General features: G+C 39.9%; 1 protein-coding gene across 1 annotated transcript in view; it reads left to right on the plus strand.

Annotated features, from left to right (window-relative positions):
- Positions 1-19,276, plus strand: part of LOC122557631 (transmembrane 7 superfamily member 3-like) — a 30,096-nt gene extending 10,820 nt beyond the window's left edge. Inside the window, exons 5-12 of the mRNA XM_043705410.1 lie at positions 2,015-2,186; positions 5,274-5,451; positions 8,930-9,022; positions 10,497-10,577; positions 12,038-12,190; positions 14,553-14,650; positions 16,649-16,811; positions 17,544-19,276. Coding sequence (XP_043561345.1) covers positions 2,015-2,186; positions 5,274-5,451; positions 8,930-9,022; positions 10,497-10,577; positions 12,038-12,190; positions 14,553-14,650; positions 16,649-16,811; positions 17,544-17,716 — 1,111 coding nt within the window. The 3' untranslated portion in view covers positions 17,717-19,276. The remainder of the gene's footprint in view (positions 1-2,014; positions 2,187-5,273; positions 5,452-8,929; positions 9,023-10,496; positions 10,578-12,037; positions 12,191-14,552; positions 14,651-16,648; positions 16,812-17,543) is intronic.
- The last annotated feature ends 8,544 nt before the right edge of the window (positions 19,277-27,820 follow it).

Here is a 27,820-nt window from a genome sequence, read left to right on the forward strand (position 1 = left end):
ATTGATCCACATATTTGAAGCCCTGTCTGTACACTAGCCCTACAGCTGCACTCGCTCTCTATTCCTAGTCTCACTAGCCCGAGGCACCGGTAGCAATCTTTAGATTACTATCCTGCTCGTTCTGCTTTTTAACTTCCAATCTAACCCAATATTCACTTTTCAGGTCCTCATCCCTTTTCCTATTTATGTCATTGGTACCGATGTGTACCACGACTTCTGGCTGCTCACTCTCTCCCTTAAGAATCCTGTAGACACTATCCGAGGCATCCCTGAGCCTGGCATCCGGGAGGCAATATACCATCTGGGAATCTTGCTCAGGACCATAGAATGTCCTGTCTGTTCCTCTAACCATTGAATCTCCTATCACTGTCACTCTCCTAATCTCTCCCCTTCCCTTCTGAGCCACACCTGGCTGCTGTGGCTTTCCCCTGGTACGTACCTCCACCCACCACCACCACCACACAATATCCAAAGCAGTATAATTCTTATTGAGGGGAATGACCACAGAGGATCCCTGTATTATCTGCCTATTCCCTTTCCCTCTCTTAACAGTCACCTAGAAACCTCTATCCTATAACTCCTCACTATAACTCCTCTCTATTACACCCTCAGCCTCACGAATGATCTGAACTTCATCCAGCTCCAGCTTCCTAACACAGTTTTTGTATTTTTTTTTAATTTTCATGTGACAAGATATCTATTTATTTTGTAAGTTGAAATGAATTTAAATGCCCATCCATTATTAGCTACAAACTTGTGCAACTGTCTTTAGATGCTTTAAACTGTGTAAAATATATTTCCAAAAACCTGTTATTTGGATTGCATAATTTAAAATTATTCTCATGCTCTAGGCTTTTTGAAAGAGGTTTTGATCATGTGTAGACTTGAGTAGGATTGTTGCATTTTCTTGTAAAAAAAAAAGCATGCACACTCTCAGATGTCACTGAAGGCCAGCATTTATTATCCATCTATCATTACTGTTGAGGAGAAAGAAGTGCATCACTCTGTTAAAGTGTTGTAGTCTGTTTTCTGAATGTAAAGTCCCAGTGCCTGGATCTTAATCTAATGATGAAAGTGTATAAATTGGAGGTGATGGTGTTCCCATGCAGCCATTGCCCCTGTCCTTCTCGAGATTTGAAATTTTTAAAAAAACTTTTTTTAAAGCCAGTCTGGCTTGAATGACATAATCTTCAGAACCTTGAACAATTGGAACAGTCTTCTAGATGTTCCAGCGAGCTGGAGAAGAACAACACTGGACTTGAAGTGTTAACTCTGTTTCCTCTCCACAGATGCAACCAAACCTCTTACGCTATGAAGAGAGGCTGGATGAACTGGAGTTACTTTCTTTAGAGCAGAGAAGACTGAGAGTGAACCTGATAGAGGTGTATAAGATTGAGGGGCATGGACAGGGTGACTAGAAAATAGCTGTTTCCCTAGTTGATGGATCAATAGAATGCAAATATAATTTTAAAGTGAAATGTTGGAGGTTTAGAAGGGGTTTGAGGAACGTGTTTTCACCCGGACAGTGGAGGGTGTCTGAAATGCACTGTCTGGGAGGGTAGTTAAGATGGGAAACCTCACAACCTTTAAAGCGTACTTGGATGCACACTTGACATGTCATGACATTCAAGGCAATGGTTCAAGAGCTGGAAAGTGGAACTGGAGTAGGTTTGGAGTAGTTTTTGTCAATGCAGACACAATGGGCCAATATACAGCGATTCCATCTGCTGAGCATTCCCTTATTTTCAAATTTCCAACATCTGTAGTATTTTGCTTTTGTTGATTATATTGGCTGCTGACTGTGTGGTGAAACCAGCGATTATATTAGTTTGTAACTAAAAGCAGGATGAATGGAGGTCCAGTATTTCCTGAGCAGGGGCAATTTGCAGAGCAGAAGAATAGTGAGCTTTAAGTATTGTCTTTTTTAAAGAAAGGCGTAAATATTCAAGGAACCTGTTTGAATGGATAATGTATGCTGTTAACTTGATAATCTTTATTTGCTTTCTTCTTCTAGGCTGCTGCCACCTCCTGCTTGTGATGTGAAGACAGATGCTTCCACACGATGGAGACTGACCTATGACATATATCAATATTTTCTACCCGAGAATGACCTCAGCGTGGAAAGTTTATTGAAAGGACTGAGTCAAATGTCATCTGTTCAAAAGATAGAACAAAATGGAATAAAGGTAAATACTTACTATCCTGCCTACAATAGTAATCCCCAGATTTGAAGCTTTTGGAAGCCTCACAATACATACAATATTTGTCACTTTCAAACTGAAAAATAACCATTTATATTTTCCCTTTTACAGTGGTTTAATTTTGATCAAATATTTACATTAAGTAGCCACTTTTGTGTATCTCACTGTACACAAATTGGCTGCTGTTTGTTGACAATATAAGCAAATGCACTTCAGGATAATTGTTTGATGAAAAGCACTTTGTTCATTTAGGTGATGTGAAAGATGCTATATGAATTCAAGATATTTGCTTCCAGTAATTAAAACTACTATTTTCTAGACTGACAGCTATAGCAAGTCAAAGCCGTGCTATACAGCTGCCAGAAATAAGAAAAACGTAGAATTTATTTGTGCTTACAGCAGATTTTCATCTTTTTTGAGTGGACATTCAGAACGTTTTGTGGCCTTGCCATCCTGAAAGAATTTTGATATGTGGTCACTGTTTTAATATAGGAAACACAAAAGCCAAATCATGTACTGTAACTTCTCACTAGCAGCTTTAATTCTACTGCCAATGTGATATTTTTGGGAGAGGCGATGGCGGAACTATTAATCCAGAGACACAGGTCATATTTGAGGACCCAGGTTCAAATCCTGCCACGGCAGATGGTGAAATTTGACTTCAGTAAAGTTTGGGATTAAGAATCCAATGATGACTGTGTGAAACTATTGTCGATCATCAGAAAAAATTGTCTGGTTCACTATTAACCTTGAGGAAAGGAAATCTGTCACCTTTACCTGGTCTGGTCTACATGTCACTCCAGACCTACAGCAATGTAGCTGAAAATGCGATAAATAGTGGTCACAACACCAAGGCGAACTCACCTGCTCTTTGTTTGGCTGCATAGACAGGCCAATCCATTTAACCTGGGAAAGTGATCAGAAGTTATGCTGTAATTCAGGACAAAATCAACAATCACTAGGAAGGTTTAGATTAGTTGAGGAAAACCAGGGTTTTTTTTTTAAAGATATAAAATTTAATTTGAGGTTTTTGAGGAGTAAGGGATTTGATAAAGGTAATGCAATTGATGTGATGTAAAGCATTTGATGAGGTTCCAGATGACAGGCTTGTCAGCAAAGTTATAGCTTGTGGCATAAAAAGATAGTGGTAGCATGGATACAGAATTGACTGGGTGATAGGAGGCAATGATCAATGCAGGGGTTCCCTCAGAGCTGTAATAGGATTTCTGCTTTTCTTGATTATATTTCCTCACGACTTGGATTTGGGTGTCAAAGTTTGCAGACGTCAAGCTTTGGCGGTATTTTGAATGGTTATATGGCCAGTGATAAACGTAGGGATTGGGGGAATGGGTGGATAAATGGTAAATGAAATTTAACAGGGAGGGTTGTGGTTCTGTTCACCGAGCTGGGAATTTGTGTTGCAGACGTTTCGTCCCCTGTCTAGGTGACATCCTCAGTGCTTGGGAGCCTCCTGTGAAGTGCTTCTGTGATGTTTCCTCCAGCTGGAACTGACAACCGGAAGTGGCAGATACAAATCACTATAAATGCTGGAGGAAACATCACAGAAGCGCTTCACAGGAGGCTCCCAAGCACTGAGGATGTCACCTAGACAGGGGATGAAACATCTGCAACACAAATTCCCAGCTCGGCGAACAGAACCACAACAACGAGCACCCGAGCTACAAATCTTCTCCCAAACTTTTAACAGGGAGGGGTGTGAAGTGATTCATTTCTGTTGGAAGAATGAGAAGAGATGATATAACAAAGGGAATTGTGCAGAGGCAAGGCCCAAAATATAAGAAGTGACAAGGCAGTTTGAAAAAGCTGCTAATAATCTGTGTAAGATCCTGTGCTTTATAATAATGCCATCAGGTACAATAGCAAGAAAGTTATACTTAATCTAAGAGTTTCCTCAACTGAAGTATTGTGTCCAGTTCTGAACGTCCCACTTAGGATGCTTTAGAGAGCAGAAGTTATTAAATGCATAGTTCCAGGGATGAGCAACTTCAGGCACATGGTAGATTGAAGAAGCTGGGAGTGCTATCTTTTGAAGATGGGAAGGTTTAGCAGAGGTTTGATAGACATTCAAAATCATGAGGGCAGTGGAATAATAAATAAGGTCTCAAACTGTTCCCTTTTGTTCATATATACTGTATATATACATTTGTTTATGGGATGTGGGTTATTCTAACTAGGACTGCATTTATTGCCCATTGTTAACAGTTTTTGAGCGTTTAAGAGACCACAACATTGGTGTGGGTCTGGAGTCACTTCTGGTTCACACCAACTAAGAATGTAAGTTTCCTTCCGTAAAGGTTATTAATGAACCTGATAGGTTTTCCCCAACAATCAAACAATGGCTTCATTGTCATTATTAGACTCTTAATTCCAATTTTTTAAAATTGAATTGAAATTCCACCATCTGCCATGACAGACTTTGAACCCAGGTCCCCAGAACATTACTTTGGTCTCTGGATTAATAGCGATCATCTACCAATCATACCACAAGGCCATCACACACCATAAAGGGTGAAAGGTCAAGAATCAGAGGTCTCAAATTAATTGCAATGGCCAAAGAAGCCATGGTGAGGTGAGGGGACTTTGGGCAACTGTTAGTTGGAATCTGCCCATGTGTGGTGAGAGTTTCAATTGAATCAATAAAGAAATTAGATAATTATCTGAATAGAAAAAAATTGCAGTGCGTTGAACAGAGAATTTGTTTTTGAGTGGGATGGGTACAAATTAGGTGGATAATCTTTTTTGTCTAGAACTTGAGTTTTAGTTGTGAAGAATGAATGGAGGACCAGTAGTGTTTTTCTTCATTCTTGTGATGAATCTCACACTACCTGGAATTTGTATTGTAGGATGAAATAAACCTGGATAAATACAACCTATTTTTGACACTGCTTCTTATACTTGGCACTAACTGCTGTCAGTGCCATCCTCTCATTCTAACTTGAATTTAATAAGTAAAGACTTGGCCTCCATTTTGAGTCAAGGTGAAGAATTATCTCTTTGGATATTAATTTAGTTAATTGATGTACTTGAATGCACTTTCTCTTATAACTGCAGATCACCACAGCAAGTTCATTTGAGCAGACGATAATCCATGGAAACTCATATATTGGCACTGGAGTGATCTACAATGTCATTGTCAGGGACCCTGTTTGGAGAACCTCTGCATCTTATATCCCTGTTTCCACATATGCCTGCACTTTGTCCCCTCCAGGATATTTCTGTGAGAATTCAGGTAACGAAATAATATAGTTTCAACTAAACCTTTGCATATACCATTTTGTAATTGTCCAAATACACACAACAGAATCGGTGAGAGTTTGAATTGGTGGATAACTGGAAATGTGTTTGCTCGCCAAGTTGAAATTTGTCATTGAGGCTGGAGACGGGTGCAAGAGCCATTTCACTTTTGCCATTTCTGGGCTTTGGCTGTTATAGTGTCATACAACATGAAAGCAGACTCTTCAGTCTAACCAGTCCATACCAAACAGCATCCAAAACTAGTCTCACTTGCCCGCTCCTGGCCCACATCCCTCCAAACCTTTCCAATCCATGTACTTCTCCAAATGTCTTTGAAGCATTGTAACTGTGTCTACTTCCACCACTTTCTCAGGAAGTTCATTCCACGCATGAACCACACTGTTTACAAAAGCAAATCTGCCCTTCACGTCTTTGTCTAAATTTGAAAATATCAAAGGCAACTTTACTCCGAGCATATTCTTTTAACATATGAGTTGGGAGCAGGCTGCTCAGGTCCTCGAGACTGATGTACCATTCAGTCAGATTGTGGCTGACTACTCCACATTTCTGCCTACCCAAACATCACCCATAACCTTAACTACTATTCTTCCAGAGTTAAATGGACTACAGTTTGTAATCTTTGCCCAAAGTTCAAAATCTTGGGTAAAGTAATTGATCAGATTAGATCAGTTCAGTTGAAGCTGATAAACATGTGGCCATCTCCTAGGAACCAAATATAAAGAGTGGCATGGTGGCTCAGTGGTTAGCACTGCTACCTCATAGCTCTAGGGACCTGGGTTCGATTCCACCCTCTGACTGACTGTGTGTGGAGGTTACACATTCTCCTGTTTCTGCTGGATGCTCCATTTCTTCCCATATCCAAAGATGTGCTAGTTAGGTGGATTGGCCATGCTAAATTACCCATAGTGTTCAGAGAAGTGTAGATAGGTGCATTAGCTGTGGGAAATGCAGGGATACAGGGATTGGCTCTGAGTATGGGATGCTCTTCGGATGATTGGTGTGGACATGTTGGGCCGAATAGCCTGTTGCCACACTTTAGGGAGTCTATGAAAAATTAATCTTTTTAGAAATTGCAGCAAGTAGTAATTTTCCAAGCAATTATTTACTTTAATGATTTATTTTTCAGTGATGCAATTTTGATTAGAACGGGAAGCTTGCCAAATATTTAACTAGTAATGTTTATGTACATATGTTATAGGAGTAAGATTTGACACTGGACAAATACAGTAAAGGTGTTTATAGGTTGCTTTAGCAAAATGCCTGTTTGTGATGCCCATTAAGTGCACAGCCAATTAATGCGTTCAAAATTTGTATTTTCTTTTGACTCTATCAGGTGGGATCACCCAGTCTGCACTTGTACTAAATGTTGGCCTTTATAAATGAGATTAAATCTCTCCAGCATGCAGTTTAAGATGCTGTGTTAAATTATAACAAGGAATAAACTTTACTGCTTGTGCTTTAACATTCAAGTCCAGATGGAGGTTTCTGGTATGCCAGACATTGTTTTGTTGATAACTTAATCTTCAACAGTTTCCAGAAATACTGGAGTAGAAACTTGACCACCTCCACAAGCAGAAAAATGAGAAGTTCTACCACAATTTGACAGAAATGACATTGGAGGATCTGCATAGTTTTTGCGTTTCATCTCCCATCTGGTTGCAATTTTTCACCAATGGAAAATCCTTGTATAATTGTTTACCAGTACAAAGTCTGTGGGATATTTGAACAGAGAGTGCAAGGGCCTTTTCTGAGTTAGTTTTGTTAGTCATGACCAATTTATATTGTCTTCCTTAAGGACTGGGGGTGGGTGTAGGGGGAGCTGCAGATAAAGGGGCTGATGAGAGCAGGGGATAAGTGAAGACAGGCAGAGAGTACGACCTGGTTGGTCAGTGGGAGGAATGAATCCACTAGATGTCTGGAAGGATTGGAAAGGAAGGGGAGAGGCTGTTAAGGGAATCGGGGGAAGGGAGGTTATTTAAAATTGGAGAACTCCATACCTCCCCTTTCCTTCCTCCCACTTCCTTCCCAGCCCCTCCCCCTCCCTTCCACTGCTCCCTGCCACCAACCGGATTAATTCCTCCCATTGACCAACCAGGTTGTATCCTCTCACTGTCTTCACCTTGCCACCCCCTTTGTATGCACGCCCCTGCCCCCCCCCACCCATTCCCAGTCCTGAAGAAGGGTTACACCCGAAATATTGACTTCTCCACCTCCTGATGCTGCTTGTCTACTTTGGAATCCAACAACTGTAGTTTTTTTTTGTCTTTAACCAAATTTATATTCCAGCAATCCACATTTTTCTCAACATCCCAATCCATTTTAAATATTCAATAAATTTTACCTTTGATTTTTAAGGGCATTCCATCATGTTATCTTTTCTATGTATTAGTTGTTGAGACAAATTGTATCCCATATTACCAACCAAAAAATAAGTTTTGTTCACCCACCTGTCCTAGAAATCCATTCATTGTAGCACACACTGTAATTGGGTCAGCCTTAACCATCACAGTTGCATAACCCTAATTAAATTCCTTCCGACTGGTGAACTGTCACTGTACTTTCTTGATCTATACTGTTACCTTCCTGAGAAGGGACAACCACTATTCGATCCAGTTGTTGCTAAGTTGTCATTTTTACTTTCAGTATGTTTATGACACATCTCCGCTTTCATGTTGAATTTCCGATCATTGTGCCCAGGAGTCAAGTCAAGACATGGATACCTGTCTCATAGTTTTTAAAATGATAACAGCCTCGTTCTTTCCCTTTTGCCACTGATTTTCTTTTTTGACCGAACTGTGTCAATGCGATCTGTTGTCAAAGCCAGTAACTTGATTGCATCATCTTATTGTCTGAATGAAATTCCTCTGCAATCATTTGACAGTATGGAACTTTGGTATTGCTAGACAAGGGCACTCATGTAGACTTTGTGAGCATACCAATGTAAAGGGAAGGGCATTTTAAAATAGAGAAGGTGCTAGTTGACTGTCAAGCGGACTCTGGCTGGCAGAGGTTTTGCCATGGAGAATGCTCCAGTTAATGATAACTGGCAGTTAAATGCCAAGTTTCACCAAGATGTGCTTATTTTTGAGCAAAGGCCCATCCCTTGTAATAATGCAAGTTATCACATTGTTCTGTCAGCTAATACTTCACCTAGGAAAATATAATTTCTTCTCTTCAGCCACAAAGAATTATTACAGCTTTCCATATGAAAACCAAGGAGTGACAATGATTTTGAGATATCTCATCGTACAAGGGGAATGCTATAAGATATGAATTGTTAATGAAAACATATTTTGATACTAGCTGTTATTGATGTCGATTGGCCACTTGACCGACGAGCCAAATCTATTCTCATTAATGTTGTTATTTTTACTTGTCATCTGAATAGCATCTTGCAGTCTATTAGAAATTAACAGGTTCAATCCTAATCAAGTTTTTTTTTTAATTTGTAGATAGAAATTTAATCTATGTGCAGGTTCTATGCACAGTACTTGGAATCTATGGCTTAATACTCTGTTTTATTGGACATAGAATCTTTGAAGCAGGTAATTTCTCAAAAGATTACTCTTTCCGAGTTCATTTTGCATTGTAACATTTGTGTATAATTGAGTTCATCTGCCTTTTTTCTGGAGTCTTCCTTCCTCATATTTTCAATTGTGGATTAGTATTGTTTCACTCAAACAATTTTTACATTGTGTTGAACAAAGTCATTCAAGGGATGTGGATTTCACTGGCATTTATTGCCAATCCTTAGCTGCCCTTGAGAAAGTGGTGGTGAACTGCATTCCTGAATCGCTGCAGTCCATTTGGTTTAGGGATAAGAATCAATTTGCATGAACATCAAAGAATAATTACATTTTGTCAAAGGTTTGCACCTTGCACTCATTGGGACAATTCACATGAACTACCAGTGTAAAAGGTAATTGACCTTTAAACTGATTGAGAGTTGTGCTGATTGGTTGGCAAATTGTGGGCGGCACAGTGGCACAGTGGTTAGCACTGCTGCCTCACCGCGCCAGAGACCCGGGTTCAATTCCTGCCTCAGGCGACTGACTGTGTGGAGTTTGCACGCTCTCCCCGTGTCTGCGTGGGTTTACTCCGGGTGCTCTGGTTTCCTCCCACCATCCAAAGATGTGCAGGGTCAGGTGAATTGGCCATACTAAACTGCCCGTAGTGTTGGGTAAGGGGTAAATGTAGGGGTATGGGTGGGTTTCGGTTCGGCGGGTCGGTGTGGACTTGTTGGGCCGAAGGGCCTGTTTCCACACTGTAATCTAATCTAATCTAAATCTCAAATTCAAGATAATTGTTCTTATGAACACAAGACCAAAAGCTTCAAAAGAATGGAATAATAAGTGGTAGGAAAATTACAGCTTCACATTACACAACTGGGTGGCATGGTGGCTCAATGGCTAGCACGACTGCTTCAAGTGCCAGTCACCCACGTTTGATTCCAACCTCAGGTGACTGTCTGCATGGAGGTTCACATTCTTCCCATGTCTGCATGGGTTTCCTCCAGCTGCTCTGGTGTCCTCCCACAGAGCAAAGGTTGGGTAGATTGACCTTGCTAAGTTGTCCATGGACGTGCAAGTTTGGTGAATCAGCTGTGGGAAGTGCAGGGATAGGATAAAGGGTTGGGTCTGGGTCGGGTGCTCTTCAGATGGTCAGTGTGGACCTGATGGCTCGAATGCGATGCTTCCACACTGTAAAGGTTCTATGATCTGTGATTCTGACGAAAAACTTGTCTGCTGGATGAAGGGTCTGTATCTATGCTGTATGGTTTTGATGGTTGTCATCATGTTCCCATCATTTCTCCTTCTGGTTTGCTTCCCCATTAAGTAGGGTCAGTTAATAAATATTAAGGTCCCACATGGCATGGTTTTATAGCTATTGCTCTTTTAACCATTTTGGATTACAGTGCTTTGATATTATGGATATGCCTGATGAATGAGTGCTGTTCCCTCTGACAGATTGGATTTCTAAGTCAGATTACTTTCTCTTTTTCCACTCCTCTCTTTGTAGAATTTCTTTTCTTTGGCTTTTTGGTCTTTGGATTCATCAGTTTTGTGTTGGCAACTCGATTGTCTACATTGGATTTCATCAGTGAGTATGGAATAGAAATTCAGCATATTGAATGTTTATTTTGTTTCCGATTTGTTCAACCATGCATTTAATGTGGAAAGGCTGGAAATATTGCCACATAACTTATCTTCCAAATTCGAGATGAATTTTCAATCACCTGGTTTCCTCAACAAAAAATTAACTTACCTTTCACACTTAGAAATGTGTTGCAACAAATGTTTTTCTGATTTGGTTAAGGTAATGCAGCACAGGCTTTAAGTGTAATAAATTTGTCAAAGAGTTCAACGAGATCTTGGTGAACTGGCCAACGGGCTGAGAAGTGGCAGATGGAGTTGGGGGCACTACCACTGTGCCACAAGGTTCCTAAATGTTCCCAGTGGTTGCTAGGCCGAACCGCTGAAACAGTTCCTCACAACAAACTGGTTAAATTATCCCATTACTAGCTACACTAATCACCATGAAGCACAGAGAATAGATATTAGCTGTAACGTTTAGTTACTCACTAGATTTACTGAGTTTAACTTAGAATTAAAAATTAATCTATTCACTGACATTGGATGTCAGTGTTGATGACCGAGCAAGCATTTGTTTCCCTTGAGATGGTGTAAAGCAGTCTGACTGAACCGCTGCAATCATTTGATGTGCTCGCACCCACAATTCTTCTGTTTGGGAGGGAAATCCCAGATTTCAACTCCGCAACCGTGAACAAATGGAGCATAGTTCTTAGAATCTTATAATCCCTACAGTATGGAAACCGCTCATTTGGCCCAACACGTCCACACCAGCCCTCCAAAGAGTCTCCCACCCAGACCCATTCTCCCACCCTATTACGTTACATTTCCCCTGACTAATGCACCTAACCTACACATCCCTGAACATAATGGGCAATTTAGCTTAGCCACTTCACCAAACCTGCTCATCTTCGGATTGTGGGAGGAAACTGGAGCACCCGGAGGAAACCCACACAGATAGAAGGAAAATGTGCAAATTCCACACAGTCCCCCAAGGTTGGAATTGAACCCAGGTCACTGGCACTTTGTGGCAGCAGTGCTAACCACTGAGGCAACATGCTGCCCACAGCTCTAAGACAGGATTTTGATTGGCTTGGAGGAGAGCTTGCTGGTGTTCCCATGCACCTGAGTTGTCCTTGGGGTACCAGGTGGTAGAGGTTGTGGGTTCAGAAGATGATGTCTAGGGAGTCTGGATGAGTTGCTGCAGTGCATTGTGCAGGTGATACACACTGCTGCTATTACGTTGGAAGCTTCATAGGGCAAAATTGAGAATCCTATGAGAACCAGAGTGTCCACTTCAATTTCTGTTTTTCTGAAATGAGAGAATTATCTACAACAGATATACATTGTATTATCTGCTGATAATGAACAGAATTTAAAATGTAATGTCTGAAAGACTGGTTGTGCACTTACTTTCAGCCTTTTGGCATGATTTGATCTCCTTAAGACATGCTATTCTTTTCTTTCCAGGGCGGTTTGAAATTATGGTTGGAGTAGGACTGCTGGGTGGTGTAGTAGTCACACTGATTAGGTGGATTTTCGGTGTTCCTGTATCCTGTGTAACATTTGTGGGAATCGTGCTTGGATTTCTGGTTGCGGCAATCATTTTCTTTACTCCACTCGGTAAGTCAAAGGTGAAAATTGATAAACCTGCAGATTATGTGGGAGTAATTACATGTATTTTCATCTGTTTCTGAATTGTATGATATCAGTTTAGAGAAACCCAGGTGCTGGCAGGTGGGACTAGATTGGGTTGGGATATCTGGTCGGCATGGACGGGTTGGACCGAAGGGTCTGATTCCATGCTGTACATCTCTGACTCTATGACTCTAAACAACCGATGACTCAATGCATACTCTCATTTATCCTTACTATATCCAGTTATGATTTGTATATGCGGTGTTGGACTGAGGTGTACAAAATTAAAAATCACACACCAGGTTATAATTCAACAGGTTTAATTGGAAGCACTAGCACCGCTCCTTCATCAGGTGGTTGTGGGGTACACAATTGTAAGACACAGAATTTATAGCAAAAGTTTACAGTGTGATGTAACTGAAATTATACATTGAAAAATACCTTGATTGTTTATTAAGTCTCTCATCTGTTAGAATGTCCATGTTAGTTTCTCTTTTTCCATATGTAAATTGCAAAATGTTTTTTTCACTTCGTACTTGAGAATGTAACTTTAAAAAAAAGTTTTGTGATTTACAAATGAAAGAAGAGAAACTAACATGGACATTCTAACAGATGAGAAACTTAACAAACAATCAAGGTATTTTTCAATGTATAATTTCAGTTACATCACACTGTAAACTTTTGCTATAAATTCTGTGTCTTACAGTTTTGTACCCCACAACCACCTGATAAAGGAGCAGCGCTAGTGCTTCCAATTAAACCTGATGGACTATAACCTGGTGTTGTGTGATTTATAACTATATCCAATTAGTTTTTGATTGTTACTTTGCAATGGCTGAAAGGATTTAAGACCAGAGCATTCAGGTGGTATTAAAAGTCATATTAGTTTGTAGTGATTTTGCTGCCATTTTAATTCTGCCTGATCCTACGATTTGCTTTTTGAATTACGAAGATGCTGAACATTTTATTATTTTGGCAAATTGTATAAATAGATTTGGAGATCTAATAAATGCCTATGACCAATGCAGTAGTAGTAACTGCTCAGCAAATAAATGGATCCAAGATTAGCGAGGATATGAATGTGAATTTATGGGAGTAGGAGTGTTCTACCCAATGCTTTTGAACCTAATTCTGTTACTCAGTAAGGTCACGGCTAGTCTGCTTTGTTTCGAGTTCCACATTCCCATCCACCTCCAATAATCTTTGATTCCTTGCATAACAGGAATCTTGTAATAGTGAAGACGAGTGAGGTGGCAGCAAAGAGAATTGTAGAATCCCTACGTTGTGTAAAGAGGCCATTTGGCCAATTGAGTCTGCACCAACCCTCCAAAGAGCATCCCACCCTCTCCCTGTGTTTCCCATGGCTAACCTACCTAGCCTGCATATCACTGGACACTATGGGGAAATTTAACATGGCCAATCCACCTAACTTGCACATCTTTGGACTGTAATAGAAAACTGAAGCACCTGATGGCAGACGTGGGGAGAACATGCAAACCCCACACAGACAATTGCCTGAGGTTGGGATTGAACCTGAGTTCCCAGCACTGAGGCAGCAATCTAAACACTGAACCACAGTGTCGCCCTATGCCAAGGTGATTGGTGGTGGTTTAACCTGAGGGTTGCTATCCCTCAGGCAAGAAGCTATCTTGAGGAGGAATGTCCTTTTGTGGTAACCTCAGCCACTGCAGGAATTAAACCCACACTGCTGGCATCCCTCTATTGCAAACCAGCTGTCTTGCCAACAATCAAACAACATCTGCAAAAACAAATTCTGTGATCCCATGTTTAGAAATGTTGCACGTTTTCATCGTGCTTCGTCTGAACCTTAGACTAGCCCCAGACCTTTGAGCACACGATGAGAATTGCTATCCAATTTATTCTGAAATAACATTGAGTGCTAGATAGCCCTACCATTAGTCTTACCATAAGATTTGGGCTGTTGTGCATTAGGATGTTTTCCTGCAAAAGTTACTATTTCCCTTTGATGCTGCTGGTCAGTCGACATCTAGATCTCCCAAGATTTTCTGTTTTTTAGTTTTTTTCTTCAGTTGGCTTGTTTGGTAATGTGGAGAAAGTGATGACTGCAGATGCTGGAGATCAGATTCGAGAGTGTGTTGCTGGGAAAGCATAGCAGGTCAGGCAGCATCTGAGGAGCAGGAGAATCGACATTTCGGGCATAAGCCCTTCACCAGGAATATGACTAAAACAAAAATCCCTGTTTACTTGCTGACCACATGTATGTGGTGTAAATCTTTTACATGTCTTTATTTTAAAGATTTGTGCTACTCTCCATGTTGACCTTTGTCCCTGAGGATAGTCACATTTATTTGTTCTTTCCAAATAGCAAATTTTGCCATATTTCGCAATGACATCAACTTCTGGATTATCTTTGCCTGTGTGATGCTGTTGGTGCCGACTGTTCTGATTCTGCTTCCAAGGACAGTGAGTACTTGTATTTACTTTGCTCTCCCAACTCAATCATAGACATTTTACAACCTAAAGAGGTTTGTTTTGAAAAGTGTGTAGAGTACCAATTTCAAAATGTGCCATTTTCATCTAGTTTATCACCTTGCTGAGTCTGGTATGTATCCATCAACATTCCATCTCAATACATTGGGCTAACGTCTTTGAGATCTTTAGAATATGCCCGATTTGTCTGTCTGATTGTTTATAAAGCACTGCAAAAGGCAGTAGCTAACTGGTCTCCTAGTCAACATACATTCCTCAACTAAAAATCAGATTCTGGGCTAAATTAACACTGCATCATTGACATTTATCTTTGTTACAGTATAATTCGACTCCTATGGGGAAAAAAATGTGCTGTGATTTACAGCGTGACATTGCTGCATTGGGAGATTAATATCCATTTAAATTCCTGCAAAAAAAAAAGTTTAGGACAATTAATAGTGCAGTGTATGTTTTAATGAAGAAATTGATGATCCACCAATGGCAATCAACCTTTCTGCACAGAAAGTGATCAATTTCAGCAGGTGGATCCTTACCCATGAAGAGTAAATTGTTAGAGGGCATTTTTAAACAAATGTTTAAACATTACCTTAACTCTTGCTCTCTCGCACTCTCTTTTCTTTCTCTCTGTTTTCTCTCTTTTTTTCTCTCCTCTCTCTCTCACACTCGTGTTATTTCTTTATCTGCACCTGATTTGTCTCTAATACACCATTGATTCTGTTCCTTTTCCAATCCTCCATGATGTGGAGATGCTTGGGTTGGACTAGGATGGACAAGGTCAAAAGTCTCTCAACACCAGGTGAAGTCACACTTGGTTAAGGAACTGGATGGGGGCAAGTCCTGATTTTTCACTAATGTCTGTTGGTATTACCAGCTTGTGTTTCCAGCAAATTTCAGGAGAAACTGTACATGAACTGGTGGGAGGTGAGAGAGAATGAGTCACATCTTCCAATGTAAATAGGCTGCCACGTGTTAGTGTTTGTTCACGGGATGTGGTCATCCAGCATTTATTGCCCACCCCTGATAGCCCAGGGGGCAGCACAAAGTCAACTACGTTACTATGGGTCTGAGGTCAGACCAGGTAAGGTCAACAGATTTCCTTCCCTGGAGGACTTTAATGAACTAGATGGGGTTTTTAAGACAATCCAGCTTAATTTTAGGGTTTTCATTTCTATTGAAGAAAGACATTCTAGATAATTTCAGATTTTTCCTTTTTTGTTATTTAATTCAAATTCACCATCTGCCATTGCCACTGCACACCACCTCCCCTCTGCCTGTGTACAAAATAATGACTGTGTCAATATTCCTGTCAGTGGAGGTCAGGCATGTTACAGATGTTCTATACATCCAAATACTTATACATTTCTTTTGGTGTTGGTGTGAGGGTAGTTACTTTGGGTTTCAATGGGTCAAATTTTAAGGGAAAGAGATGGCCTACTGGTATTATCACTGGACTGTTAATCCAGAGCCCTTGGTAATGATCAAAGGACAGGTTCAAATCCTGCCAATGGTAATGGTAGAATTTGAATTCAATTTTTAAAAAATCTAGAATTGAGTCTAATGATGACCATGAATCTATTGCCGATTGTTGGAAAAAAACCCATCTGGTTCACTCATGTCCCTTAGGGAAAGAAACTGCTATCCTTACCTGTCTGTTCAACACATGAATCCAGATCCAAAGCAATGTGGTTGACTCTTAAATGCCCTCTGGGCAATTAGGGATAGGCAATATATACTGGCCTAGCCAGTGATGTCCTCATCCTGTGAATGAATAACTTTTTTTTAAAAAAAAGACTATTTGCACAATCACCAGCTAATGCAGTACAAGATTTGGTGGAACTCTGAATTAGAGTTTCTGTCACCCGAATTCATACATCCTTCATGTTTCATATGAAATGATTTGAGTATTATTGTGAAATGGGGCTGTAGGATAAAGAAATTACTTTTAATAGTGTGTGTGTTTTCTTTAAACAGTTGAACATCATCAGCTGTGCACTGGTTGGCTCTTATGCTGTAATTACTGCAGTTGGGTTATATGTCTACACCAGCCTGACATTCATCATTGTCAATATCATTAAAAGAGCAATATACCCAGATTTTGCAAAAGTGAAGAGTGATGCTCCATTCCAGCATACTGGTAGGTACTTTGAGTAAAAGTTTCCTCTTTGGGTTGAAGAAAACTGATTATAGTTTTGTTCGGGGTGGTTCTGATGACACACTTATGACCTCCATTTTTTTACATGGGATTAGTGAATTATGCTAATTAGTGAAGTCTGCTTACTCCTATGAATAAATAATTGGTGACAATTTATGTTTGTATTCCGGTGTGTTCCAGTTCTCCACAATGTAAGTTTACTATGGAGGAGCAACTGCAGTGGTTATATAAATCCCAATAGAGCAATCATAGAATCCCCACAGTGTGGAAGCAGGCTATTCGGCCCATCAAGTCCACACCAGCCCTCCAAAGGGTATCCCACTCGAACCATCCACCTACCCCCACCCCCACCCCACCTCCCTCCCAACCCAATCCCTGTAATCCACCTAGCCTGCACATCCCTGAAGGCAGTGGCTAATTTTAATATGGCAAATCCACCTAATCTGCGCATCTTTGGACTGTGGGAGGGAACTGGATCACACAGAGAAAATCCACACCGACTTGGGGAGAATGTGTGAACGCCAAACAGACGGTCGACCTAGGGTGGAGTTGAACCTGGGACCCTGGTGCTGTGAGGCAGCAGTGCTAACCCCTGAGTCACCAATTTCACTTTATAAGTGCATAAGGAGACACACTTAATTTAGAAAAGAAGAACTAATGGAGATTTTATGGTCCCCACTGAAAGTAAATTAGTATTTTTCTTTCTTTTCCCAGATTATATTCTGACTGCTGTTTGGGCAGTGCTGTTTGTCAGTGGTACAGCGTTGCAGTTGGTTTTGGAAAGAAATCGATTACCTTTTCCACCCTGTCCATATGATAACTGGAAGAGGAGGAGACATGCAGCCTTTGGGGAACGAACACCTTTGTTAAGGCCACCTGAAATATGATGAACACACAACAGCAAAATTCTGTATAATTTGCTCATTTCTGTATTGTTTGACCCATATTGATGTTATGGAATTCTACATTAACTATTTTTCCAAATGTAGAATTTGCATTGTCTGTGGGTCTTTCAGGTTTTACATTGGGATATCCATTGAATTTGTTTTGGAGGAGCTTGAAATATATTAATTTTTGAACTCCATTGAATTGAATATTTGCCACTTGGGAGAAAAGGGATAACTTTTTTTTTTGTTAGTTTTTACTAATTGCAAGCTTGTAATGAATGTGTTCTGTGTACTTTGGTAATACCTATTTTACATTTTAGGATAATGCTACACTTAGTTCTATTTCTTTCAGTACAACTTTCTTGCCCTTTGCACCTGAATCGTACAGTTTCAATCTCTTTTGTAATACCTGAATGTAGTTGTGATGCAACTGTGAAATACTGTTTCATTTGAATCTAATGTTTCTGATTTCAGTTTCTAACCACCTGCAAAAATATCATAAAAAGTCTTTTTTTTAATGGCTTGCCTTGCACATAGGTATTTACAAGTCACTTTCGCTTCTGGATCTACAATCAATGAATCAGTTGACTGGTTACAGGTTCAATCTCTGCCTGGTGCTGAGTTAAAGACCATGAATAAGATTATAATGAAGGGATAGATGTGTTCATCACCTTTGGATGATAGCCAGGGCTATTGTTCATGCTTTCCATCTTGATAATCTGCTATTGTAGGAATCTTTTATCAGATTGTATACCAGATTAGTTTAAACAATGCTTGGAGCAAGCAGGCACCAATCATTTCCGTCCTGATTTTTCAATCTAGACAGAATGTGTACTCCATTGCAAAAATGAAAGATTATGGCAAAAGTGAAAGATTATGGTTTAATCTAACATATAATGCAGTTCCACATTGCTCTTAGTGCCAATGACCCAAACTTCCCATGGGGTGTGACAGTCATTACAGCAGCACATATTGGAGTTGTGTGTCTGGACTTCACCATTTCTGTGCCAGAGTTAGATATAAGAGGGTTCCAACTCAATTAAATTTGAATAGTTACCCAGGGACGTTTGGAGGAAATAAAACCTGTTCTAACAATCTGAGTATTCATCAAACTGAACCCCTGATACCACGTCGTGCCAAAAACTGTGACCCTTCACCTAGACTGGAAGCTTGAAAGAATATAGTTTTGGGAAATCCTATCGGGTCTGACAACATTGTGGAGAGAGAAACAGTTGTTTTGGAACAACTAAGTTTCAGAAAAATCACAACTCAAAATGTACACCATTACCACGGATCTGTTTCTTTTCATATTCTGTGTGGAACTGCATTTGGCCTAAAGTATCAAGAAGTAATTTAGCTTCTAAATTATGTGCACTTTAATAAAGTTTAAAGTTTCTACCTGTATTAAATGCTTGTGCTTATATCTATAATTGTTCCATTTGAAAATTGCCTAACCAGTTTCTGTATATTACTGTTACTGTACCTTGGGCCAGAACATGCTGTGGAGAAGGTGTTTTTGATGGACAATGGTCTTAAAGTGCCAACTGCTCTCTCTTTTTTCATTTGTTTCTTTTCACTGTATTTTCTGTGCCCCAGAGACTATATCTTTCATTCATACCCCCAAGCAGAAAAGAGAAAGTATATAATCCAATTCAGAAAAATAGCCCGATCATTGTGGCTTCCATTGTTGTATCTCCTGTTAACTTGCCTATCTTAGTTTTACTTTATCCTATTGCAATAATGGCACTCTACAAAACAAAATAGTTATATAGATTAGATGCTACTAACCATGTTTTTTGTAATTTGTTGAACTCATTTCCTACCTATCTATGTTGATAGAATACAATGCAGAAGACATGAACGGGGTAATTCATTCAGCTCCTTGAGCTTACTGGACCATTCCGTCATTGCTCTACTTAAACATCAGTTGCTACAATATACCATAACACTTCCTATCTATTAGCATTTAACCATTTATTGTTAACATTAATATACTTACTGTTTGTTGTCTTGAATGTGCTCAATTTCTTAGCCTTCATGACCCCATGGGATAAATTAAGATTCGTCAGTTTGAGTGAAAACAATCACTCTTGGAGGTAATGGCCTGATGGTTAATCTAGGGACCCAGGTAATATTCTCTGGACCTGGGTTTGAATCCTGACACGGCAGATGGTGGAATTTGAATTCAATAAAAATCTGCAATTAAGAGCTATAAAATCATTGTCAATTGTCAGAAAAATCTATCTGGTTCACTATGAACTTTAGAGAATAAACCGCCATCCTTACGTGGTTACATGTCTTCCTGATGAAGGGTTTATGCCTGAAACATCGAATCTACTGCTCAGATACTGCCTGACCTGCTGTGCTTTTCCAGCACCATGCTTTTTGACTGAATCTCCAGCATCTGCAGTCCTCACTTTGTCCAAAGACATCTGGATGGGTAAATGAATAGGAAGGGTTTAGAGAGCTATGGACAAAGTGGGACTGGATTAATTTGGGATAGCTGGTTGGCATGGACGAGTTGGACTACAGGGTTTGTTTCCATGCTGTATATCTCTATGACTGTACGTGACTCCAGACCCACAATGTGGTTGACTCTTACATGCCTTCTGGATAATTAGGATGGGCAATAAATGCTGGCCTAGTCAGCTATGCCCTCATTCCATGAGTTTTTTTAATTCCACTACATTTCAGTCCTAAATGGCTACCCTCTGAGAATCCTGTATGTCTTTAGTCACCTGATACAGACCTAAATCTTTCCACAAGATAGTCCTGTCACTTCACAAATCAGTCTGCTGAACTTAGGGAGTGCAATGAAAGTAAATATATCCTTTGTGGTGAAGTGCCAAACCATAGGCTACTCCTGGAGCAGTTTCACGAAGGCTGTCTCCAACTGAAACAAGATGTTGTACTCATGTGTTCAAATCATATGTTCCCCAGAAGCTGCCTGGTTGCACGATGACTAGGAGGGTCTGTGCACATCAGTTGGCGTGCCAATGTCATTCTGAGCATCCAATTTCAAAAAGTCGCTGTCACATATGAACATCGGAGGTCTGCACAACAGTAGAAATAGAAATGGGAGAGAATGCTGACCAAATTTGCTTGCAATGAAGGCCAATATCTTAGTCCCTTCCTAATTGCTGTACCTGCACATCCACGTTCTGTGGCTCAATAAACAAGGTCACAACTGCCCCTTTGGTCACTAACAAATCTCAAGTTCTCACTATCAAGCATTTTGTTTTCTTACCAATTTTTCCAGTATAATTCATGGCTATACTCTTGCCTAGGTAAAAACAATGACACCAGATGCTGGATTAGAGTGGTGCTGGAAAAGCACAGCAGTTCAGGCAGTATCCAAGGAGCAGGAAAATCCTTTTGCCTATCGGTCAATCTGTGTAAATCCACTTGAAATCTCATTGCATCCTCCTCTTTACTCCCATCCTCACCTTATTCTGTGTCATCAGCCAACTTGGAAGTATTGGATTTTGTCCAGATCATAGATATAGATTGTTAACAACTGAGGTCCAACCTTTGATTTTTGCTGAACCCCACTAGCCAAAGTCTATCAAGCGGAGAATGACCGAATAATTGCTACCCTGCTTTTTATCTGTTAACCAACCTTCAACCATGCTTGTATGTTGCCCCAGGCCTACATGCCCTACTTTTGTTTGTTAATATGTTGTGTGGGATATCTATTGGAAAATCCACCATACTAAATCTACTGGTCTCCCTTATTTACTTTACTAATTTTATCGTCAAAAGCCTGAGGTCTGTCAAACATGAATTCTTCAGGTTGACTGTTCCACTATAATGTTTGAAGTGTCCTGTTGTCATATGCTTTATAACACATGCATGTAGTTTCTCTACAACTGATATTAGGCCAACTTACTTTGGCCTAATAGCTCTCCATTTGTTCTCTTTCTTATTTTCAATAGTGGAGATATATTTACCATCTTCCAATCTGAATGATCCATTTCAGGATGTAGAAATATTTAGAAGATGACCTCCAATGCATCCATTCTGTGGTCATCTCTTCCTTCGCTCTCCACAGAGCATCAGGTCCAAGGAATTTGCAGATCATTCCTATTAATTTCATCAATGCTACTTTTTATTTACTAATTGCTCCTTTGGTTCTATTGTATTTCTGGGAGTTTTGTTTATATCATCCTCTCTAAAGATAAACACATTATTGTTCAGTTTCTCTGCCTTTTTAACATTTTAATGAATGTTGCTGGCAGATCAGCATTCATTGCCCATCTTTGGATCCCTTGAGAAGATGGTGGTGAGCTGCCTTCCTGAGCCTGCTGTAGGCTGACCCTGAGTGCTGTTGGGAAAATAACCCGCGCCTCTGGCGCTGAAGCAGCAACGCTAAACACTGAGCCACCATGCTGCTCCAATCTTGTTTTTTATTATTTAACAGAAGGCTTGCTTCCATCTTGGGACCCTGCAACCACACTATCTCCACCAGATCCTGGGCCTCTTCCATCGCCAATCCCTAACCACCCAACGTCTGGAGGAAGAATGCTTCATCTTCTGCATTTGCAGTGCTCACTTTCACCTAGAAGGCTTGCTACAACCTATTATGGACATCCATTGATTCATACTTCAGTAACAAGAAACTAAGTTTCTTTTATTACTTGTCATCCTTTAATGTGCTTTAAACTACTCCCTTCTAATAGCATTCTGCTGCTCCTGTCCATATTGTGACATCTTCTAGATGTTAATCCTAATTCTTGTGTATAGATCAAGTTACATGTTTCATCTGGAGTGCTTATGCCTGAGTTTGTCAGCCTCTATCTTGAAAATCACTCCACCGATGCCCTTGTCTTAATTTGTAACATCAGTGCCTATCAATGTTCTTTTGTTTCTGGTGTCTAATCAGAGCTGTTACTTCTGTTTGAGTACAGTCAATTCTCTATCTATCTGATAACTGCTGCAGTTCCAATATATTACAGTCTTCCTCCGAGGACATAGTGCTGTGCATTATCAATGGAATTTTGAAAATGTTTCACTAGACTATTATTCATTAATTCCAATACCTTTTATCTGAGAACACTTTCTTAAAAAATCATAATAAGCAAGATAAAGGTAACGTTTATTTGAAATTAAGCTTTTGCACGCAATACCTCTTCTGTTTTTCTGAACATAGCTATAGGAATATGTTATTCAGCCCTTTTGGGTCTGCTCTGTCATTCTAGATCATCTACTTCAAATCCACATTCCTATGTTATGTCCATGTCCTTTTGATGTCATGAATATTTATAAATTTATAAATAGCTCTCTGGAATGTAATACTTCTACAGTAGTCTGGGAAGACTATTCTCTATTCGCAATTAAAAAACCCTCCTGCCTTAAATGGACCCAGATTTTGCTTTGCACACGTTTTCCATTTTACATATCTATAGAAACATTTGGAATCTGTTTTTCAGATTTCTTGTTAGTTTACATTTGTAATATATTGTCTGTTTTTTCTCAAATCATATTTTGGTCCTATTTGGCCAAATCTAAAGTTCTTCCAATTCTCAAGCCTGCAATGTTTATAAACAACCTCTTGTGACACAGAGTTATCTTTAATTCACTTGTTAGCCTGGCCTTCTTGCCTGTTGTTTTTTTTTGGCACTGTGGGAGCATGGTGGCTCAATGGTTAGCACTGCTACCTCAGTGCCAGGGACCTGGGTTTGATTTCTGCCTCAGGCGACTGTGTGGGGTCTGCCGTTCTCCCCGTGTCTGCGTGGGTTTCCGGTTTCCTCCAACATTCCAAAAAATGTGCAGGTCAGGTGAAATTGCCCAGTGTATTAGGTGCATTAGTTAAGGAAAATAAGTCTGGGTGGGTTACTTTTTGGAGTGTAAGTATGGGCTTGTTGGGCTGAAGGGCCTGTTTCAACACTGTAGGGAATCTAATCTAATAAAGGAATATTTTTCTGAAAAAAGCATGAATGCTTTAAGCATCTATCATAAAACATTTTAAATATATTTGTTCTGTACACCACAGCTGCCTTCTTGCTCATCACTTCATAATTGTCTGCTTTAGTTTTAAGAGTTTTGGATTAAACTGTACCTCCTTCAAATTTAATGGAAATATTATCATTCTATGATCATTATTCCCTAAAGTTTATTTTGCAACAGGGTTAATAATTTATCCCTTTCAGATAGACAATGCTAGATATAACATAGCCTTGCCCTAGTTTGTTGCTCTGACTATTGTTCCACAACACTATCTGAAACACATTTCAGGAATTCTTCACCCACAGCATTGATGCTTGTTAAACTTATCCATAAGCAGGTTCACTCCAATTTCTCATAATCCACATTGAATTGCTTCATACAATGTCTTTTGAAAAAGATGACTTTATGGTATAAATCTTTCAATCTTTTGTTTCGTAGAAATGAAACAAAATTTTCATTTCCAGATTTGTGCTTTAGAGAAATAACAAAGATTGAGTTGCATGCTACAAATGAGATGATCCATGCTAGATGTATACCATGAAGCAGAAGTTATCTTAATAAAGTATATTTTTTGAAAAATTCTGATTGAAGAATTTGACTCCTTGATCCAAATTTATATCATTCAACACCTTTGATACCACAGCATCATGAATTTGTAACTGTCACTTAGAAAATACACCAAACACATAAAAAGGAATTATTTCATTTCTTGTTTTGTTTCATGAGCATTTCTTAGGTTGCATCTTGCATATTGCTCTGTTTTATACATACCATCAATATGAGGCAGTTTGTTCAGCATTTCAGGATTACATAATTCTCTGCCTTAGAGGTGTTAGAGGCAGGATGATTGAATACTTTTAATTCAGAAGCGGATAGATTCTTATTAGGTAGATGAATCGGGATAGGTGGCAATGTGGAATTTGAAATGAGAGCAGATCTGTCATGTTTGTATTATGTAGCAGAGCAGGCTCAAGTGGCTGAATGGTCTACTTGCGCTCCTATTTCATTTGATCACAGATTACACAAGTATCATCTGAATTTGTCTCTGTTAACTAGACTTTCTCTAGTATTTGTCAACCAGCCTCTGAACAAATTGTCACTGTCAAATTTAGATGCCCACAACTAGACATGGTGGCACAGTGGTTAGCACTGCTGCCTCACAGCGCCTGAGACCCGGGTTCAATTCCCGCCTCAGGCGACTGACTGTGTGGAGTTTGCACGTTCTCCCTGTGTCTGCGTGGGTTTCCTCCGGGTGCTCCGTGTTGGGCCGAAGGGCCTGTTTCCACACTGTAATCTAATCTAATCTAATCTAATCTAATCTAGACACTTTACAGCCTTTTGGTTCCATCATTGTGTTCGGTTACCACACTGTATTGTTTTCTTGTGCTTTGTTTTATTGTTTTCTGACAGAGCTTAACTTTTTTCACTATTAAAACTCATTGTGGACTAATACATTTTCTTCATTATGATCATCACCACTCCCTTTACTTCTTGTTTCATGACATCTTTGATCTTTAATTACCCTGCTCCAAAACCTTTCTCTCAGCTTCTATTTTGTTCCAGCTCTCCTCCTTCTTTTTCATCAATGTAAAATCCATCACAATCTAGCTCTGAAGAAGAGGTTTATTGGACTTGACCTAAACTCTTTCTCTCTTCATAGATGCTGCCAGACCTGCTGAGTATTTCCTGCATTTGCTTATTTTGTTTCAAATTTCCAGCTATGATCAGTTTAATCTTAAAATCAATAAAAAATTGAAAGTAAACTTTCTTCCCTTAATGATTCAGATTTATTATGATGTTCAGTAATCTAATAAGCTTGTCATCCTTCATTGCAGAGAAAGGAAGAATTTTAATATTGGCCACTTAAGATTCCATTATATTGGGGTACCACATTACATAATAAAAAAAATACAGCTTAATAGGTACTAGGTTTTCATGCCTAGTCTCACCTGACGTAATGCAGCACAATAAGGTAATAATTACAACATACTAATTGGCTTGAGCACCATTGAGTTAGGAAGTTAGCCAAGCCACCCAATCATGAAACAAGAAGTGAAATAGCTGGAAATATTTAGCAGGTCTGGCAGCATTTGTGGAGATAAAACAGAGTCAACATTCAGGTCCAGTGACCCTTCTTCAGTACTGATTGTAACTAGGAAAAGGTGGGTGGATGGGGTGGGATATGAAGTATGTGAAGGAGTACCCACCCAGTCTACATGTGATGCAAACTTCAAAGAATTATGTTCCTGAACCCCTCGTCACTCTGTTCTCCAACACTAGCCGAGGCCCTACTTTTATTTGTATAAATCCCACTCTTGTTTGTTTTACCAATATGAAATATCTCTCATTTATCCAAATTAAATTCCACCTGTAACTCTTCAGCCTAGGTGGCATGGTGGCTCAGTGGTTAGCATTGCTGCCTCATAGCGCCAGGGACCTGGGTTCGATTCCAGCTCGGGCGACTGTCTGTGGAGTTTGCACATTCTCCCCATGTCTGCGTGGGTTTCCTCTGGGTGCTCTGGTTTACTCCCAGCATCCAAAGATGTGCAGGTTAGATGGATTGCCCATGCCAAATTGCCTATAATGTTAGGTGCATTAGTCAGGGGTAAATATAGGGTAATGGAATGGGTCAGGGCAGGTTACTCTTCGGTGGGTTGGTGTGGACTTGTTGGGCCGAAGGGCCTGTTTCCATACTGTAGCTAATCTAATCTATTGACCCAGTTGATCAATATCTCTTTGTAGCCTCAGATAACCTTCTTCATTGTCAACTATACCACCAATTTTGATGTTGTCCACAAACTTACTAAACATGCCCTCTATATTCTCATTTAAATCATTTATACAAATGACAAACAAACGTGGACCCAGGATTGATCCTTGTGGAACACTCCAGTCCGAAAAACAGCCCTCCGCTGTCACTCTCTGTCTCCTGCCATTAAGCCAATTTTGTATCTAATTGGAAGCTTATCGTGAATCCCACATGATCTAACTTTACTAATTAGTCTGCCATGTGGAACCTAGTCAAAGTCTTTACTACTGTCCAGGTAAACAATGTCTGCAACTCTGCCTTCATAAATGTGCTTGGTTACTTCTCAAAAACCTCAAACAAGTTTATGAAACATGATTTATCCTGGACAAAACCAAGCTGACTATCTGTAATCAGTTCTTTCCCTCCAAATGCATCTAACTGCTATCTTTCAGAATCACCTCCGACAACTTACCCACCACGGAAGTCAGACTCATGGGTCTGTAGTTCCTAGGCTTCTCCTTACAGCCTTTCTTAAACAAAGTCACAACATGTGGAATGAACTTCCTGAGGAATTGGTGGATTTGGGCATAATTACAATGTTTAAAAGACATTGAGATAAGTATACAAATAGGCAAGGTTTGGAGGGATATGGGCCAGGAGCAGGCAGATGGGACAAGTTTAGTTTGGAATTATATTCAGCATGGACTGGTTAGACTGAAGGGTCTGGTTCTGCGCTGTTTGATTCTATGACCCAATGAGGAGAAAGTGAGGTCTGCAGATGCTGGAGATCAGAGCTGAAAATGTGTTGCTGGAAAAGCGCAGCAGGTCAGGCAGCATCCAGGGAACAGGAGAATCGACGTTTCGGGCATAAGCCCTTCTTTAGGAGGGCTTCCTGAAGCCCTTCTATGACCCAATTACACTATTAGCCACTCTCCAGCCATCTCGCACTTCAGCCTTATTTATAGATGATATAAACATTACTGCAAGGTGTTACGGACCAAACCAGACCCCATCAAAACATTTCAAGAAAGTAGCCTGGACCCTAACTTTGCTCGTTGTTTTAAGCAGGTGTAGAATGGACATTCCAGGAGGGATGCAGCTGGCCCAACCACTTAGTTTTAAACAAAACAGAATTTATTTGCAAGATTACCGAATGAAACACAAACAAAAGAGAACAAAATATAGAATAACTTAACCTATCTGAAAACCTAACAGGTTATCCAACCTTAATGATGTTGTTGCAAATTCCTGCAACAATCCCCATAAACACCCTTTGGCCCAAAAGATAAAATTAAATACAGGGTCTAACAGGAGAGATGTCAGAGAGAGAGATGGCAGAGAGATTCAGTATGGAACACCTTCTTCCATGTAGCTGTTTCTTTGACCAGCAGCCTCAAACCTGACTGAAC

This window comes from Chiloscyllium plagiosum, chromosome 16 (genome assembly GCF_004010195.1).
Source record: "Chiloscyllium plagiosum isolate BGI_BamShark_2017 chromosome 16, ASM401019v2, whole genome shotgun sequence".
Lineage (NCBI taxonomy): Eukaryota > Metazoa > Chordata > Chondrichthyes > Orectolobiformes > Hemiscylliidae > Chiloscyllium > Chiloscyllium plagiosum.